At 38.5% G+C, this 20794-nt stretch overlaps 1 protein-coding gene across 4 annotated transcripts in view; it reads left to right on the top strand.

Annotated features, from left to right (window-relative positions):
- The window catches only part of LOC106083284 (NPC intracellular cholesterol transporter 1), a 110009-nt gene extending 91183 nt beyond the window's left edge, over positions 1-18826 (top strand). For 3 of the 4 annotated variants that reach the window (XM_013246199.2, XM_013246198.2, XM_013246200.2), the window contains one exon: positions 14050-18826. In XM_013246199.2, the coding sequence (XP_013101653.2) occupies positions 14050-14318 (269 nt within the window). In that variant the 3' untranslated portion in view covers positions 14319-18826. Of the gene's footprint in view, positions 1-5973; positions 6051-14049 lie in introns of all 4 variants that reach the window. The other variant, XM_013246201.2, reaches the window with a different exon arrangement.
- The last annotated feature ends 1968 nt before the right edge of the window (positions 18827-20794 follow it).

The raw sequence follows: 20794 nt of genomic DNA, 5'->3' as shown, positions 1-20794 counted from the left end.
ACAGACTGAATGTTGCCAGTAACGACGTTTGTCGAAGCTGTGATGTGTCCCGCACTGGCAGTCAGGGGGAGTACCACATTATGTTCCCATTTCTTTCAGAACTTGTCTGATTTAGCAGGTGTAAACCTTCGAAAGTTGTTGGGCGTTTTAAAGCGATGTGGATGGTTCAACGGTAGGAACTAGAAGGCATCTTTCTTCTCCTGTTCCTGTGGTATCACTATGAACTAAGACTAAAGTGTGTTGTTGTTGTAACAGTTTGTTGAACACTGAGGCGGTAGCCCTTGCCGGTGGAGGATTCCATCGGGTCAATCCGGTACGTACAACCGCTCTTGCCTCCATCGGCAAGGGCTGCCGCCTCCGTGTATAACACACACTGCTACAACAACAACAACAACAGCAATAGGAAATATTAAAAGGCATCTTCCTTCTCCTGATCCTGTTATACCATAATAGACTGCCCTTAGACCTGATCCAACAAATATGGAATTCGCGATACTTTATAAACAAACCTCGTATGAATATCGGCACTTTTGTTAAAATGTAGCCTTAGAGTATGCTGGGAATACCAATGTTTGCGCCGGGTATCGGCTGATATAAAGTAAGAGACTGCTGCGTTAATGATGTATTGGAATTTCCTTTCAGCAAGCCACTCCAATCGGATTTCTTTTCACAACATAACCTTTTACGTCGAAATTTCAGAGGTTATGAAGTCGGATGGACAGTGAAAAGATGGTTAAATTATGGGGAGGTGGACTGACCCCAATGAAATAACCGGTTACAAGGATACCTGGATAGACCAAGTTGATGCAATTGAAATGTCTGGCTAACGTATAATTTTGAAATCGTGAACACTGTCCAAGCTGCATGGGTGGGTCAGCTTTGACTCCCGGATTGCAGCGACCATTTAAAATATTCGATTCATAACGTCAACGATTTCGTCGCAGGTCACTGCAAATGTCTGAGGGGTTTTACAGTCCAATAACGAAGACGCCGAATGCAACTTCGACTACGCGTATAGTATGAATATACTCCCGTTTCGTTGTTAAACGGAAATGCAACAACTGCATGCAAGTGGAACTCACTGACAGCGACCGATGATAGATGGTGCTCCGGGAAACGGTAACGAATCCAGGGTTCGGGAGTTTTTCTCAACCCCGGCATGGGGCAGATGCTTACGGAGGAGGCGCTACGGAATAGGCCTTTACCAAGGGAGTTTGTTTAAAAAAGAGACTGCCACTCTAACCTGCCTCGAATGAGTCATTGAAATAGAAGAGGATTCAAGGTTCTTTGCAATCGTCCGTAATAAACGAGACAAATCTATTAAAAATGGTTTGTGGGCGATAGTGAAGCAAAAGCCACAGGGCAAAAGGTGGAATGTTGGAGGTCATTTATGAGTAATGAAATACAATTTGTTCCAAGAATTACTGAAACAATGGATTATTTGAGCATTGTAGATGTCAAAATAGGCATAGGTATCCACTGTACCGCCCTGACTTGCTTTTATTCTTTCGCGCAATTAATGTTTTTTCGTCCGAAGTCGCCATGTTTGTATGCCTCTCAATAAAATGCTGTAAAGTGCTTCTTAACTTGGTTTTAAAGTGAATTTATCTTCACGGTGATTTTGAATTGGAACTGCCGAGGACCGAGTCGAATCTTCAAAAGAGGAATATCATGCTGTTATAGCCACTTTTCTAATTGAACAGCTTCGAAAAAAATGTCCGTCCGTCTTTAAATTATATCGCTTTAGCATGAAAGGGGAGAGATGTATCCTCTTGAAAATTTGCACAGATCTTTTTTGATAGAGTAGTTCATTGAAAATTGTGTATGAGCCGTATCCGTTTGTGTTTAAGCCTATGTTGATTTTATTTCTTGGCCTATAAAACTCCAAACTTTTATCACAAATTGCTAAAATTGGGCATTTAATGCAAAATTATGATTTCCAATACAAATTGCAAAATAAAAAATTGCAAATTTTGCCCATGAACATTCCACTAAGGAATAAAAGGGGCAAACTTTCAATACGCCAAATAAAAAAATTATAAATAATAGCTAGCGAAATAAGGCATAGTGCGAGGTAAAAAGGACTTTCATAAAATTTGAATTGCCAATAAATGCGTATAAATCAATATATACCATTGTACCAATTGCAACGAAATTTCACATGTATTGTTGGAGGTGCAAAAACTTCTATATATATATATATATATATATATATACATATAGTAGCTTTATCCAAATCTGAACCGGTTTCTACCAAATTCAATAGTGTTAGATGCTAAAAAAACAGCAAATATTTGTTGACTAATCTTTTCGCCATAGCTTTTAAAGTGAAAATCGAGTGTGCATATATTTAGAAGATTTATCTAAATCTGAACCGATTTCTTTAAAACTCAATGGGTATGTAAAGAGTCTTAAGAAAATAGTCGGTGCCAAAATTCGTGAAGAATGGTTGACAGATGTGCAAAAAAGGTAATTTTAGTCCAATTAATAATATCTCTCTATATAATGCACAATAAGGCATAAATTTCTGACTTTCGGTTTCTACCAAATTCAATAGTGTTAGATGCTAAAAAAACAGCAAATATTTGTTGACTAATCTTTTCGCCATAGCTTTTAAAGTGAAAATCGAGTGTGCATATATTTAGAAGATTTATCTAAATCTGAACCGATTTCTTTAAAACTCAATGGGTATGTAAAGAGTCTTAAGAAAATAGTCGGTGCCAAAATTCGTGAAGAATGGTTGACAGATGTGCAAAAAAGGTAATTTTAGTCCAATTAATAATATCTCTCTATATAATGCACAATAAGGCATAAATTTCTGACTTTCGGTTTCTACCAAATTCAATAGTGTTAGATGCTAAAAAAACAGCAAATATTTGTTGACTAATCTTTTCGCCATAGCTTTTAAAGTGAAAATCGAGTGTGCATATATTTAGAAGATTTATCTAAATCTGAACCGATTTCTTTAAAACTCAATGGGTATGTAAAGAGTCTTAAGAAAATAGTCGGTGCCAAAATTCGTGAAGAATGGTTGACAGATGTGCAAAAAAGGTAATTTTAGTCCAATTAATAATATCTCTCTATATAATGCACAATAAGGCATAAATTTCTGACTTCAGTTTATTCAACTTGATGAGTTCTTTTGATTCGAGTTAAATTTCATTCAATTTGGTTCTATATGTCAAAAGTTATAAATCCTATAATGACGCCTAAAATGGTATATTTTTGACGCCCTGTTTTGGATCCTGAGCCACTGCAAAATTCCTTAATTTCAAAAATGAAAGTACAATAGGTTTTTGTTTGTTTCTCTTTCGAGACGAGCTCAATGATCGGAGAAGTTCTTTGCAAATGGAAAAGGAAAGCCAGAGACAAGGAAAGCAACAAAGGAAAGCAACACACACCAACCACTCATGATCTTCGCCCTTAAAGGCAAACAACTTCAAAATGAAGAAATTCGTCAGAGCCTGATGTCTAGCGTTCGAAGAAAAGAAAGTTAGGAATGTCTTGCTACTTACAAAATTTTCAATTGTTTTCCATAACACGCGAGAATACAATATGTCTTTTGGCAGTGGGTTCAAATTTCATAAAAATCAGAGCACGTTTTTGTGTTTTATCGAATTTTGGCCATATTTTACCATTTTCGCCCATAGTGCGGCGTACGAACGTAACTCACTCGTTGTAAAGCCCGAGCTGAGTCTTTCCGAGTACTATATTGTCCGATCAATACCACAAACAGTCAAAAAGAGTATAAATCACCACCAAATCGGCTAAGAAGCGCCAGGGATAATATTCTGGCTAGCGAAGAAAATCCTCAAGACATTGGAAGCTATATTTATAAACAAATCTTTTTGTAAAATTTCATTTACAAAAACATTAGAAAAACAAATTAATAGCATATACTTCGTAACGTGTGCACGAAATTGCTAGACCAGACCTCCTGCGTATCATCGGAAACTAAATTGTAACGGTCTAAGCAAAAATTTGTCGAGTATATAGGTAATAAATATTGCACGCCTAAAATAGGTTTATTAAAGGTGAAATAGGCTATACTGTGTATGGAGAAAATTCAATAGATTTGAAATATACAGCGGTCAAAAAAAGTATTCATCATTCAATGTTTTTTTTTTAATAAGTCTACAAAAGACAATTGGAATAAAAACATATTAAACTAATGATGCAGTAGTGCTTATGTGATATATATGTACACAATTTCATTGTTTTTAAAGAAAAAAATAGTATTTATTGGAACAAAAAGGGCCATTTTACAGCTGAACACAAAAAATTAAACAAAAAAAGTATTCATCATTGCAAAAAAACAAAAAAATAAATAACATAATTTAAAAAAAATTAATACTTTGTTATTCGACCACCGCGTCTTATAACTTCTTTTAAACGGTTTGACATCGATTGGACTAATTTAGCGGTTATATTTTGGTCTATATTAGTCCATTCCTCCATTATCACCTGTTGCATTTGACTCTTGCTCGAAAAATTGCGCGTTCTCAATTTGCGTTCGAGATGTTCCCAAAGATGTTCAATTGGGTTCAAGTCGGGACTTTGAGGAGGAGTTTTAATGACTTTGGGGCAGTTATACAGCATCCACATCTTGGTATTTAAAGCAGAATGTTTGGGGTCATTATCTTGATAATATTGAAAGTTATTACCAAGCCCAAGTTTTACAGCACTATCTTTTAAATTCCTCTTTAAAATGTCAATGTAATACTTATGATCCATTACTCCATTAATAATTTCAAGATTTCCCGCTCCTGAAGCCGCCATACACCCCCAAACCATTAAACCACCTCCACCATGTTTTACAGTAGCAACTGTGTTTCGTTCTTCAAGCTCTGTATTTGGTTTTCTGTACACTATGACCTTTCCATCGCACCCAAAAAGATTAAACTTGCTCTCGTCTGCAAAAATGACTGTTTTCCAAAATGATTCGGGCTGTTTTACATACATTTTTGCGAATTTTAGCCTTTTCACTCGGTTTATTTTATTTATAAAGGGCTTCTTACGTGCAGTTCTTCCTCTGTAACTATGCCTTTTGAGTGTATTTCGAATTGTTTGTGTAGTAACTTCCTTCCCTAAATATTCCATAGTGTTTTTACGAAGAATGGTCGCATTTGTCTTCGGAGTTTTCTGAACTTGCCGCACTAGCCAACGCACATCTCCAACTGAAAGTGCTTTTGGTCGACCAGATCTTGGTTTATTGTCAACAGTTTTCGTTTCTGTCCACTTTCTGATGATGGATTGTATAGTAGATCGTGGTCTATTTAATATTTCACTGATAGTTTTTTGAGTTAAACCATTCCTGTGTGTTTTATTATCAAAACTTTTACCTCATCAGAAACCTCGTTTTGCTTACGACCCATTTTGACAAAAACTATATTTTCAATGAAATTAAATATTTGCTGTCAAGGGCAAAGCCTCCTTTACTAAATAAAACAGAAAAGGGGGATTCCCAAATAATATTTGAATTTGACTTTGATGATAGCACATCAATGATGAATACTTTTTTTGTTCTGTTTTTGGTGTTATTATATAAAATTGCATTTTTTGCGCTAATTAAATTTATTTTTTGAATTTATTTTAAAACATATTACGAAAAATAAACTATTGCATAAAACTGCATTATTTGTTTACTTTAAATTTTCTTCAATTACCCAAAATAAGTGAATTTATTATCAATTTTGCTAATGATGAATACTTTTTTTGACCGCTGTATATAAATATGCAAATATTGGAGTGTATACTCGGTTCTGCATAAAAATTCATTTAATTGATTAATTTGCAGAACGCTAAATGGTCTCATGCTGAGTTGATGTAATAAACTATGCCTCTTTGATTATTTCAAAGTCGGAGTTTTTTTTGACGCATTCCTTTTTATTTTCAATTTTATTGAACATTAATTTTTAAACTATGTACAAATAGAGCAACAACAACTGTGTCTTTTGTGTCCATTATTTGCAGGTGCACCAATGAACAAAGTAAAACTGGAAAATTTTCGACGTGAAGCATTTAAAGTACAAGAAACATCGCTATCGACTGTAAGATTTTAACGAAAACGCCTATAACTAAAAAAAGATCAAAACGAAGCCTTTTTAAACCAAATACCAAAAGACAAGAACGCTAAAAATCAATATTTAATAATACTAAAAAAAAGAAAAAATAACAAAATGCCGAGTGTATTGGCTTTAATTTTAAACTGAAAACATATAAAAGAGACAAATATTAAAACCCCGCAAACAAACAAAAAACAAATAAACTGAAAGTATACGCTAAACAGACATCCCATAATTTTTGTGTGTGGAATATAAAACAATCCTTACAAAAAATGCGCATAGAAATGAAATGAGTGCCTACTTTAAAATGCCTGCCTGCCTTAATTCATATTGGTTTGCTATTTTTGATGTTTTATTCTATCTATCCAAATCTACTCTTAACACTCCACTTGACACTTTCCATAACATAGCCGTCATACATCTGAACACGTCTAAGCACACATCCAATTTTCAGACTGCTTCCAAAGAGTTTTACAACTCAACACTAGCATTAACCACAGCAATGATTTTTTGTAGCACAGTGTTTTATTTGAATAATTTTTATTTATTTTTTTAATCCGTTAAAGTTGTTTTTTTTTCGACGCTTAAGATGTAGATTTTATTTTCTCAACAATGTAACTATCGTTTTTAGATAACTTTTGTGTTGGTGAAAATGCACCGTGCAAAATGTTGCAACAATTTTAGAACAATAATCGAGAAGAACTTGTAAAAAAATATCTTTTAGCGTTGTTTAAAACCATTCATAGAAAATTTGTTGTACCAACACAATCACAACACAGTCTTTACCCAACAATAGTGTTAACTGTTTCTAATTGTTGTTTTAGTACTTAGCAAAAAATACCATTTCAATTGTTTCAAACATTTACATTTATTTTTTGGTGTATGAAGGTTGCCAGTGTTCCGCGCGAAAAGGGAAAATTAAAAAAAAAAATATTTCCAACAATCTGATTTTTTTTTATTTATTAGATTCACCTGTATAAGGTTTTAAGGTGATATACGTTTTATAGATGTATATGTTTCTAGTCGCTTAAATCCGATTAGCCGATTGAAAACAACAATTTGTCGTGCACCAATAGAGTGACAATGTGAAAAGGACAATGATGTAGCCGTCAAAGCCATAAAAGGTTATGAGCCCTGACAGAATATCAATGCTAATACTCATAAATCTAGCCGAATGAGGAGATAAATACCTGATAAATACCCTCAATCTATCTATCTCCACCTCAGTAATACTTTAACCTGGAAAATGGGTCGGGTGGTCCCTGTTCTCAAACTCAATCTCAAACTATTAATCGTGCGCTTCACACGTTTTATAAGTGTATGTGGTTCTGGTCGCTTTCATACGATTAGGCGATTGAAAACAGCAATTTGTGGAGCACCAATGGAGTGACAAGGCGACAAGGACGAAGATGTAGCCAAAGTCATAAGGTCAAGCCAGCGAAGGTTATGGGCCCCGACGAAATATTAATCCTAATTCTGATAAATCTAGCCGAATTAGGAGATAACTACCTGATAAACACCCAGAATATATCTATCTGCACCTTAGTAATACCTACAATCCCATGGCAGCCGGTTGTACGCACCGGATTGACCCGATGGAATCTTCATCGGCAAGGGCTGGGAGAGGCACATCCCGGAGTGCCTTCTCCGTACGCTTCTGGTCCGTGCCGGGATTGAAAAGAACCCCGGACCCTGGTTCTGTTCCGTTTGCCAGAACCGCCTTCATCATCGGTCAGTGTCGGTGAGGTGTAACCGGTGCTTGGAGTAGGTACATTTCCGTTCTTGCTCTGGCCTAACTTCGCTACGGGAGTATAGTCATACTGGCTATGTCGCTAGGTGCTGTGCGAACATAGCCAGCAGTGGGTCACAAGCGTCGCCGTCGTCGCCTTCGGCGTCCTCGTCGTCGGACTATGTGACCCCCCGACCTCTCCCGTACGGCAATTTATGCAACGACAGCACCCTAGCCCTAATATTGCCAGGCCAGTGCCGGGCAGTGTATCATTCTTGCTGTTAAACTGCAACGGACTGCGAGGCAAGATTGATGAGATTGTAGATTTTATGAGTCGGAAGAGCATATCGGTCGCAGCGATCCAGGAGACAAAGCTGACTAACACCTGCAGCTTGCACAGTTGTCACGGCTACAATGTGCTACGTAAGGATCGCTCAAGGAATGGAGGTGGGGGATTGGCCTTCGTTATACACCATTCCGTGCAGTATAGACCTATCTCGCCTGCGCTTGACGCTAGTGACCCATACATGGAATGTATGGGGGTAGCAGTCAGGTTTGGTACTGCCGAGATAGAGATATACAACGTGTATATACCGCCGGTTGGTAGCTGTGTCCCGATTAATGGCCAGGCCTACAACCCCGACATAAGTGGGTTGCTATCTGGCCATAGTCGTCTGGTTCTAGGGGATTTTAATGCACATTACTCGTCATGGCATTCTCCCCTAGGTAACGACCAGCGTGGCATAGCTTTGGCAGAGCAGATAGATAGCTCCACGTTTTGCACGGTGAATGAGGATGCCCCCACTAGGATTACGAGTAGGTGCAGCAGCTCGCCAGACATCTCAATTGCATCCCCTGATCTCCTGAGTGACGTATCCTGGCAAGCCGTCATCTCTTTGGGGTCAGACCACCTCCCCATAATCCTCACCATCGACCGACCACCCGACTTCATAACCTCTGAGCGCCGGACGTTTATCAATTACAAGAAGGCCAATTGGACTGGCTTCAAAGAGTATACCAATCGCCGCTTCAATGAACTGCCACCCCCCTCTGATGTGCTTGTGGCCGAGAGGAAATTCCGAGACATCATCAACGCAGCAGCCGCTCGCTTTATACCAGCCGGTCGAATACCGCAAGTGCGACCCAATTTCCCGGCGCAAGCAGTGATACTCGCAGACGAGCGTGATGGGATTCGTGCTATGGACCCCGCTAACCCCAGAATCAGCGAGCTGAATCTGGAAATGAACAGGGTAGTCAACGAACACAAGCGGAATTTGTGGCTGGAACACTTGGAGCAATGTAACTTAGGCACCGGTGCAGGCAAACTGTGGGCCACTGTTAAGTCTCTCTCGAACCCCGGTAGACGGGACGACAGGACCTCAGTCACTTTTGGCGAGATAACCGTGACTGATGCGAAGAGATGCGCCAGGTTGTTCAACCGTCAATTTATTGTGCATCCCGAGAGAGACAGGGCAAGGGGGAGAGCCATTCGCCGTATTCGTGGTCTCCGAGCCGATGAACAGCCATCACAATTTACCGTGGGCGAAGTTACGAATGTCATCCGTGGCGCCAAATCTTCCAAGGCGTTGGGCCCCGACGGAATCTCTACATTGATGCTGAAGAATCTGGATTTACCTGGAGTTGAGTACCTTACCACTGTCCTTAACCTGTCATTGAACACTCTTATAGTTCCCGATGTCTGGAAAATGGGCAGAGTAATCCCGCTACTGAAGCCTGGTAAAGACCCGAGTTTGGGGGAGTCGTACAGACCGATCTCCCTTCTCTCACCAGTGGCTATGACGCTTGAGGCATTACTCCTCCCGAGCCTCGTAGGAGAATTTCCATTCGCCGAGCATCAACACGGATTTCGGAGACTGCACAGCACAACAACAGCTTTGCATGCCATCACCACACACATTTGCCGTGGCTTCAATCAACCCAGGCCATGTGATAGGACGGTCCTCGTGGCACTGGACCTATCGAAGGCATTCGACACGGTCAGCCATGCCAAATTATTTGAGGACATCGCCAACACGTCCCTCCAGCCAGGCCTGAAACGTTGGGTTGCGAATAATCTGTGTGGCCGCCAGTCATTTGTGGAATTTAGGGATAAGAAGTCAAAACACCGTAGAGTGAAACAGGCAGTTCCCCAAGGTGGGGTGATATCTCCGGCTCTGTTTAACCTCTACCTATCCTCCATCCCACCCCCTCCAGACGGCATAGAGATCGTATCATATGCGGACGATTGTACGATCATGGCGTCAGGCCCCCCACCCATTGATGACATCTGCGATAGGTTGAATGTCTACCTCAACGAGCTTGCCTCATATTTCGCTGCAAGAAATCTGAAGATATCCGCCACCAAATCTTCAGCCACACTGTTCACTACAAATACGCGTGAGGTGAATACTGAGCTAACTGTGATGGTCGATGGAGAAATGATTCCGACCATCAAGTGTCCCAAAATACTTGGCGTCACATTTGACAGCTCCTACACTTTCTCCCCACATGCCACAGCAATCTGCAATAAAGTCAAAAGTAGAAACAAGGTCCTCAAGTCACTCGCCGGCAGCACTTGGGATGCTGACAAAGAAACCTTGTTGACCACGTACAAAGCAATTGGCCGGTCTGTGGTAAGTTATGCAGCGCCAGTGTGGTCACGTCAACTTTGTGACACGCAGTGGAATAATATTCAGATCTGTCAGAATGCCGCCCTCCGAACTGCGACGGGCTGTCTCCTTAGTTCTCATGTGGACCACCTCCATCAGGAGACAAAGATCCTACCAGTGCGAAGACATAACTACATGCTGTCTAAGCAATACCTTTTGGGCTGTTATCGCAGAAATCATCCAAATCATCATCTTGTGGATAGATACCCACCGTCCAGAAGCCTTAAGGTAGATCTACACGATCTAGAGCGTGAGGTCCAGCGCTACAAGAGAGAACCTCCAGATCAAGCGGCATATCACGCGGGTCTGAACAACATTCATGCAGACACGGTAGCAGACGCGAAGAAATCGACCTCCCCCTGCAAACCAGAGTGGTTCTGGCTCAATTACGTTCCGGCAGATGCAGCCGCCTCAATTCCCACAGAGCTAGGATTGATGCCGACGTGCAAGATGTATGTCCCGATTGTAACCAGGGACCGCACGGTACACGTCACCTGTTTAACTGCCCGGCCAGACCCACTCGACTCAGACCCAGATCCCTGTGGACGCACCCCATCTTAGTCGCGGAGTTCCTGGGTCTTGACACTCAACAAAATCAAGCAGACGAAAGATAGTACACAATAAACTGCTACAACAACAACAACAACCTAGGACCTACAAAATGGTTCGGGTGGCGCCTGTTCTTAAACCAGGGATATATACAGACCGCTCTATCTTCGGTCTCGCAGACTTTGAGGCGCAACTCCAACCCAGTTTAAACTCATTTCTGTTTCCAGTAGACCTCCAGTATAGATTCAGGACGATGCACAGCACGACAACGGCATTAACCGCCATCACCCCACATACCAGCCACGGCCTGAAAGAACCGTCGTCGTCGTGGTTCTTGATGTTCTTGATCTGTCAAAGGCATTTAATACAGTTAGTCACACCACTCTCTTTAATGACATCATGGACTCTGATCTCACAGACTCGACGAAATACATGTGCGCTCGTCAGGCATACGTAGAGTTTAACAGGGAGTTTTAGCCTCGGCTCCTGCTCAAGCTTTTTTGGTATGTTTCCCTTAAACCAGCGAATAATACCAAAAAAGCAGAGTCCTACAGACCGTTCTAACTCCTGTCCCACAGACTTTGAGGCCTAACTCCTACCCAGTTTAAACTCATTCCTGTTTCCAATAGACCTCCAGTATAGATTCAGGACGATGCACATCATGTCAACGGCATTAACCGCCATCACCCCACATACCAGCCACGGCCTAAAATAACCGTTGTCGTCGTGGTTCTTGATCTGTCAAAGGCATTTAATACAGTTAGTCACACCACACTCTTTAATGACACCATGGACTCTGATCTTCCAAACTCGACGAAATACATGTGCGTCCGCCAGTCATACATAGAGTTAAACAGGGAGTTTCACAGGAGGTTTTCTGCCTCGGCTCCTGTTTAAGCTTTACCCCTCTAAACTCCCTCACCCCTACTGGCTTAGAGATAGCATAATGCGAGGAGAATGACGACGGCAAATAACATCAACGAGCTCTGCCTATGGATAAACATTTGTCGCAAAGACCAGCAGAAATTATGAGTAATCGCATCTTCAAAATATCTCCCACTAAATCTTCAGGTCCATATGCGATACCGAGTGGGTGAAGCGTCTCAGTGAGAGTCCGGGTGGCACCGGCTCTTCCCTAAACACTGAGTGCCAGCACCCGGACGATAAAGGTTTCATTGGAACCACCTGGACGATAAAGGTTTCATTGGAACTTGAAGTCATAGTCGATGGACAAAGAACTCCGATAGTAAATCACCCGAATATTCTAAGGGTAGTCCTCGACAGCCTCTTCTCGTCGTCCACTCAAGCTGCTGCAGTCTGCGATAAAACTAGAAGCAGAACAAAATCCTCAAATTTTTTTGCAAGCAGCCCTTGGGGTATGGACAAAGAGACATTAACCACATATAAAGCGATTGATCGACCAGAGGGGAATATGCAGCGCCAACGTGAACCGCAGGAGAGAGCAGATGCAGTGGAAAAAATTGCAGAACTGTCAATACGTAGCACTATGGACAATCAAGGGCTGCCTTCATATGACAAACATAGACCATTCGCACGAGGAAACCAAGATCCTTATAGTTACAGATCACAGCAAGCATCTCCCTCAGCTGTATCTACAGTGCAGCCACCAGGAGAATCACTTTAATTTCCGTCTCATTGAGCTAGAACCCCCTCCGAGACATGACGGGAGGAGTATCTGGGGGTTCAGAGACGCGATTGGACAACATATGACCGATTCACCTACTCTTACAGAATAGGCTTGCAGAATATTCATCAGGATACTGTAACCAATGCAACCTCATCAAACCAGGCCTGTTCCGGTTTTCGAAAATGCAAAACGAAAGATTTTCTTTGGCTTAATTTTTGGAAACTTTGCCACATACAAATGCGAATGCATGCATTAATCAAATTCCTATCCAGTAAGAGAAACCTCAAGTAATTTCAAACCTTAAAAGTATAAGGTTTCATATAAAATACATAAACAAATTTGTTTGCGTTTTGTGTAGCCCCAGATCATACCTTCCATGACACCAATTACCTATTTACATGCCTGGAGAAACCAACTAATCTAACAGCAAATTCACAATGGACCACTCCAATTGAGTTATGTGTTTCAATAGATTGTAACAATAAAAAAGAAACGACATCAGTTTTGAGATTAAAAAAGGACATTTTATTAGCCAATAGATGGTACTTCGGACTTAAAATATCGCACCTGCGTTGGCCAGATCCTATTGTATAGATGGAAGAAAGCTTCAAACAATTGCATCGGTCGCCTTTGATCGTCGGCGGAAGCAGCAAGTTGAGAAAGGCACATCGAAACTTGTTGGAAATTGTAGAAGAAACGCTAAGGGCTAGAAATTGACCCTTGTGTGAAGACTACAAGTCAAATGGGTGAATCGGTGTGTAGGAGATTCTGACCAAAATATTGCCTGCATAATTTTTAAATATGTTTAAAGCTAACTTTTTAGTTTTTTTTCTTTCTATAATATGAAGAAATGTTTGTTTAATAAAAAGAGGGTAGCCCATTATGGTTATATTTAAATGCTTTTATTGAACACTAAATGTTGTTGAAGAGTTTTTTTAGTTATTCTCTTATATTCAAAATTCACTAAACACGGATTATCGCGTTTCATTTTTAGCCTAATTGTAACGTACACATTGATTGATTTTGTTTAGACTTCACTTGTACTTGGTGTTGGTGTAGGTGTATTTTGCATGGGTTATTAGTAGTCCTCGGTGTGCTTTAAAAATGCAAAATGCTCACAAAAAGCAGAAGCTGAAACATTGACAATCATACATCAAAATACAACACAACATCACAACATTTTACCCATAAAATATTTCTTTTCTACTACTATTCTGTATTCTACTACTACAAAGCTTTTATTGCGCTAGACAGAAATACAACAGTACACACAAAAATGACACACATACTATAAACTTAATTAGGTTAAGTTTCATTGCGTTTCAAGTTAATGTTTTTTTATATCTTTTATTTCTTTGACACTTCCGAAATTATCGTATGATAATGAAGGCGTGATGCAAGGTCCCCGTGGAAGATCAGCACATACGATTCGAACCGACGCAAGAGCAACAACCATACCCACCAATTCAAACAACACTCCCCACACAGGATTTGCAACAACCTCCACCAGCTATCATCCAGACGAAGCAATCTTCGACAATACTAACAGCTTTTCTCCGATGTATACATCAGCCTCACAATCCTCCTTCGGAAGTGTAAGCTCTGTGGCAAACCTGCAGCCTTCTGTTGGCGGTTACAAACGCATTCCGGAAAACTGATGTCCACCCCTGACCGATAACTCTGTCGTCTAGCCAGCAATTAAAAAAGAGTATCAACTGAACGAAACGAAATTGGCTGAGCCTTATATATATGCGAGTATTACACCATCAACGAGAATGTATATTTTTACCACAGAACTAAAGTTCAATTCGAACATCAAGACAAGACGTTTTCAAAATAACAACAAGAAGCATATCTTATTTTAAGTTTGTTGCCCTTGATCAACAGTGAACTTGAGTAAATAATTATTCTCAATCTATATCTCCCTCCATTATCTCATTTTTATATACGTAGCTTAGTTTAGCTCTATTCCTATTCCCATTTCGTTTTTTTTTTGCTTTTTCCCACGTGAGACTTGACCTGGGCTTGGGCCTTGGGTAGGAGTGAATGATTTTTAGTTTTATATAAACCTAATGAACCTGCAAGAAAATCAAATAAAGTATATTTTTTATATATGTATATGAAAACTATTTACTTATGTACTATGTGATTGTGTATTAAAGGAAAACTAACCTCCAGCGTAATAGAAACCAAATAAAAGCCTTTAGTATCATGCTAAAAAATTCTCGCAATTCTTACGAACGCTTTCTATGGTGTTCAGCTATGAAATTTATATTTCATTTATTTCCTATTTTGCTCAACTAATAATTCCATTATTCCAATCAAATCCAATCAGTATTATCGATTTGTTGGAAATGTTTCCAAACTTTCTTTTTTTTGCCATTTCCCCAGATTTCTTTTGTTTGGATTGCCATCGTAATTCTCTCAAACATCTACTTGAAGTTTGTACACCAAATGCAAAGGGATGTAAAAAGTGTAAATCTTTTAGGACACACGTATTATTAAAATCTCTCATCGACATTTCTGTGATGTCTAATGCAACATTTGAATTCGCATGCCGAAAGATTGGCTAAAGTGTTATTTGAAGCGTTTATTTAGTTTTTACGGTTACCTTAAACAACAAAACGCTACTTGCTCAACGCTGACAATAGTGGGGATACGTTCGTTTTTATAACCTAACCCCAAATTTAGTTAACGCCTTTCAACAGTCATGGAAAAACCGCTCTAATATGAGTATTCATAGATATGCTCTTTTCATTTTAGCACTATATAGTGCCAATCACGACTAATCGTTTCTGTTTTATGGTATTTTATCCAGAACATCAGACTCGCACTGGATAAAACTTAAAACACAGCACTAGCAGCTGCTTGATGCCTAGGTGTTAGCAAACACAATAATACAGTCCATATATAGGACCCATTAATCTATCCATCACATCTCTCGTTGTGGGTGCTATCTCACTCATATTGTTGTGCTATCTTATTCATAGCCAATTCCTTGGATATGTGATCATTGCAATGTCTATATGTCTGATTATTCTCTTCCAAAGTCATTTTGACTTTCTGATAGCACTTTCAGCCAAAATCTTTAATTTATTGTAATAAAAATTCTTACCACTTACTATGGCAAAAATGAAAAAGATAGGACAATTCCATTGATTTAAATCAATAAATGCATTAACAAAATTTTTCTTTAGATAAACCAAAACACGAAAAAATACATCGTACTGTGATTAGGTAAAAAGTGAACGACTTTTACTTCTAATAAATATGCAAAATAATTTCAAGATTTCAATATTCAAGCTATGAGTATTGCCTGACAAGTATGACAGCAATAGCTGTATTTTTAAAATCTAACGGTCCTTTTCACAAAACTTAATGAAGTAAGGCTTCAAAAAAGGTAGTTGATTTTGATAGTTCTATGAAGGAAATTTGCCAAATAAACCCAGCTACATAAAGTTTGTGAAAACCGGTGTAAACCTTTGCACCCTATGCATTTTTAGTGGTGATGTGCTTTGATGGACCTCGAGGGTTTCCATAAGTAGCCAAGTTTAACATTTAAAAATTTCTGAAATTGTCATTGCAGGGTTGTATAGCAAACATAGAACTGAGTTTAACTGGGCATCATTGTGTAAAACAAATGATTTCTGGGGCCTAATTCTCGCATCCGCAATCGCCTTTCGCCTACGATCGAGTTTCGCTTTTTCGGATTATGGCGGCATCCGTTATCGATTATTTCTAATCGAAACTTCGAATAGAAACGTGCGAGTTTTTGCCCACACCGATTTGCCTATCGTAAATAACAAATTTTCGCCTATTTTCAAGAAACTAGGCTTAAAGTTGGACATCGAGGTATAAATATGTCATAAAATAAAACAATAATTATATTCACATTCTCGGTCCCTTAAATTGGATAAAAATTAAGTTTGTGCTTAATCCAAATGATTCAAACCTAAAGTTGAATCATTTAACCACTAAATTTAAGGCAGCAGGATATTTTTTCAAGGAAAATGTTGTGACTTTATCCAATTGTATATTGGCTCTTGTTCTCCTGCATGAAAAGCAACATCAAACAAGCATCGTTGGCTGTGCTTAAAGCGACGAACACCACTATTTATAGTGTAAAAGCAGTAACATATCGTTGCAAAACAATTGCATATTGTTTAAAACGTTTTATTTGTTGTTATATCTTTTTTATCAACCACCATTTGCTTTGTTTATCTTTGAGATGGCAAATATGCTTCGCGTAACGATGTTTTCTTACCCGAAATCGATAACATTTTGCCAAATTACGATCGTAAGCCATGATCCAAATTGTACTTACGGAACGGAATTAAACTTCGAACAAAAACTTGCTCGATATCGGATGCGAGAACTAGGCCCCCGGTTTTTGCTTTTTGCTTCATGAACTCTAGTAGTCCGCAAGTAATCATCTTTTATTTTCTCAAATATTAAAATATTTGCAGAAAAGTTTGAACATTTTGAAATAAATGTCTGGATGCAACCAAAAACCTGCTACTAATCGCTCAATTCTAAAAGGAGTCACACATTGCAGCCATACATGTCCTCGAATATTAGATATAGTGTGGCATTTAATTCTAGCAGGAGACTGACATCGCAACCATGCAAGTCTTCGAATATAACTTATAGAGTGGCAGATTAGTTCAGTCGATTGTCATGAGTTATTATCAGAAGGAGTTTTCCACTCTTTAAAAAAGAGAGTGTAACATAATAGGAATCTCCATAGAGTTTCAGAGACTTTGGTAATTTTCTTCCTAATCTTACAAAATAATTTAATGTTATCTATAAACCCCCTTCGGATCCGTTTATTTTTTCAGATAAATAAAAAAAAAAAATAATAAAAACATCCAGTAGTGACCAGTAGCGACAGTTAAAATGAGGAATGTAGTCAGGCGTGTTGTGTCACAAGAGAACACAAACAAAACAACAAATCTTTATTTAATGTTATAAAATAACAAAAGTATCTACATATATGTATCTAAATAAGCCGATATATACATACATATGTACATCTAATTTAAGGAATTACTAGTAAAATACCAACACATGTAATTGTATATGTATACACCAACAACACCAACAAAAAAAAGAAACATGTACGAAATGTACACTACAAGAGAAACAAACTTTCCTAAATGTCTACATCAGAAATAAAGATGAAAAACAAACAAAAAAAAAAAAAAAAAAAACAAAAAAACACATGGATAAATAAAGTAACCAAACCATTGCTACTACAAGTACTACTACATATATAGTGTAGCCTATGAAAATGACACGCTACAACTACAAGTAGGCAAACGAAAGGGCGTACGTATAACGGGAAAACTGACTTATGTAAATTGTAAAGTGTAACAGTAACAGGATACTTATGGAAAAAGTTTGTAAATTGAATAAAACAAATATATATCGTATATATCGTATATATATATACGTAGATATATAAGTGTATATGCATAGACACAAACATACACACACCAGCAGCAGCAAACTTTGTACGTGCAACGATTGTTGTGGTTTGTTCCAAATACTTATTGTGTGTATGTGTTTGTGTTATTTCGATGTGGCCTTCAGAAAAAAATATATATTTTAATTTTGAGAATAGTTGGTTTATTCAAATTTATTTAAATCCAATAAATAAATAAATACTACACTACCTAAAGTTAGATACATTTTATTATGACAAAACTATTATGATAACAATACCTATGTATAAAAAAAAAATAAATATATATATATATCAACAATTAAAATAATACATATATAAGAGAACAAAGCTAAATGAAAGCCGATAATCAATCAGTTCCAATAAAGCATGTTGCAACATCCAACAAAAAAATGAAACAGATCAACTTTAGATATTTGGTTAAGGAGCCTTTTGTAATATGAATGTGTACATTTTATAAACTATCAACAATTAACTACTTGTGTGGACAACCAACTCGAAATTTTACTTTAGTTTAAAATTTTGTATGTATATTTTTATTTTGTTTGATAAACCTCAACTCACCTTTGGAAGTCCCAACCAGAACGGTTATGTAGTAACGGTAGATGATTTCCCTTTTATTATTTTTTTATTAATGGATTTTAGTTTAAGGACCTAAATAAAAAAAAATCAAGTGAATGTGTGATTGTAAAAACATAAAAAGTTGATACGTGTTTTCATTTCATTAATTACTTGGTGAGTTCAAGGTTAAAAAAAAATTATATGAAATCGATTCAGGAACTCCGTGCAACTCACATAAACTTTAATAGCTTTCTATTCTATCCCCCTGAGTCGGTCAAGTCTGACAAACAAAAAAAAAATCCGATATCGTATAGCCACTTTTGTTTTGGAGTCTGTTTTTGCTACGAAAGCCGGAAGATGGCACAGTAAATGCTCGAACGTTACGTCGTCTTACCCACATGTTGTTACTAGGGTGGTTTTATCTTAAAGGTAAGAAATTGATGTCGATTTTTTGGCTGTACATCCCTAAAATTATTCATTTTTGTTAGATTTTAAGATTGCCAAAATTTGAGCACAATTAAAGATGTTAACACGCGCCACTGGGCCTTGAAAGTTTTGAAATTCTCGATTTTGCGGCGACCCATATCTCTGGAACGGCTAAAGCTATTTGCCAGTGTCAAACATCAAATTAAATGTCATTCTCTTCTTGACACTTAAACGTACTGGCGCCGAATTACCGCATACATGATCGAGTACGCTTTAGTAATGAATGAGATTTCATCACGTATCGAATGGTGGATGCATTACCGCATTCGAAAGATGTCGTATCGAAATTTTTCAAATGATTACCAATTATTTTTTACGTCAGAGTTGATGTGAACATGTTTGTGGCAAAACAAAACAACACAAATACACAAATGACAATTATCATCTACCCGCCTTTTGCAAAACAATGTGAATTTATTGAATTTTTTGGAAACAAACATTAATATACGTGTGCTTATCGTCCTCTGATTCTTTGGCTCATTCCTAGGGAAATGATTGATAAAAGCACAGGCTGGACCTATGAGCTCCGACTTGTGTGGTGTCCATCGTTATCACGAGAAGATTAGCTAAAAGCTACCGTGGGCGTTCATAGGTTGCGGATAGTGGAAAGCTCCGTTTTTGTCCGGAGTAGCGATTTGCGAGAGGAGAGTCTCAGTGAGGAGTCAGGTGTCACTGGCTCTTAATTAAATACTGAGTGCCAATGATACTCGAGATGACAAGGCGAGTTATTGACGCCTTCAGATGACCAATGGCCGACATTAGCGTCTGTTCCCAGGTTAGAGGCGTCTGGAGGCGAGCGTCGGATCTTGGAGCAAACGGCTCGCCACAACGAAGAATACATGTGCAATCCCACAAAACACATGCGGTTGGGGCGCTGGGCCAGTAACCAGCCCCCGAAAAACTATGAAAAAAAAGGAATGGTGAAAACGGACCCCCCTAACGTTGACGACCCACGCAAACGAAACAAGTAAAAAGGCGTTAAGTTCGGCCGGGCCGAACTTTGGATACCCTCCACCATAGATCGCATTTGTCGAGTTCTTTTTTCGGCATCTCTTCTTAGGCCAAACAAGTATGTTGATGGTCATGAGAGAATCCGTCGTACAAAATTTCACACAAATCGGATAATAATTGCGACCTCTAGAGGCTCAAGAAGTCAAGATCCCAGATTAGTTTATATGGCAGCTATATCAGGTTATGAACCGATTCGAATCATACTTGGCACAGTTGTTGGATATCATAACAAAATACTACGTGCAAAATTTCATTCCAATCGGATAAGAATTGCGTACTCTAGAGGCTCAAGAAGTCAAGACCCAAGATCGGTTTATATGACAGCTATATCAGGTTATGGACCGATTTGAACCTTATTTGACACAGTTGTTGAAAGTAAGAATAAAATACGTCTTGCAAAATTTCAGCCAAATCGGATAGGAATTGCGCCATCTAGAAGCTCAAGACGTCAAGTCCTCAGATATGTTTATATGACAGCTATATCAGGTTATGAACCGATTCGAACCATACTTGGCACAGTTGTTGGATATCATAACAAAATACTACGTGCAAAATTTCATTCCAATCGGATAAGAATTGCGTACTCTAGAGGCTCAAGAAGTCAAGACCCAA

Source organism: Stomoxys calcitrans, chromosome 3 (assembly GCF_963082655.1).
Source record: "Stomoxys calcitrans chromosome 3, idStoCalc2.1, whole genome shotgun sequence".
Lineage (NCBI taxonomy): Eukaryota > Metazoa > Arthropoda > Insecta > Diptera > Muscidae > Stomoxys > Stomoxys calcitrans.
This window is presented reverse-complemented; position numbering and strand designations above follow the sequence as displayed.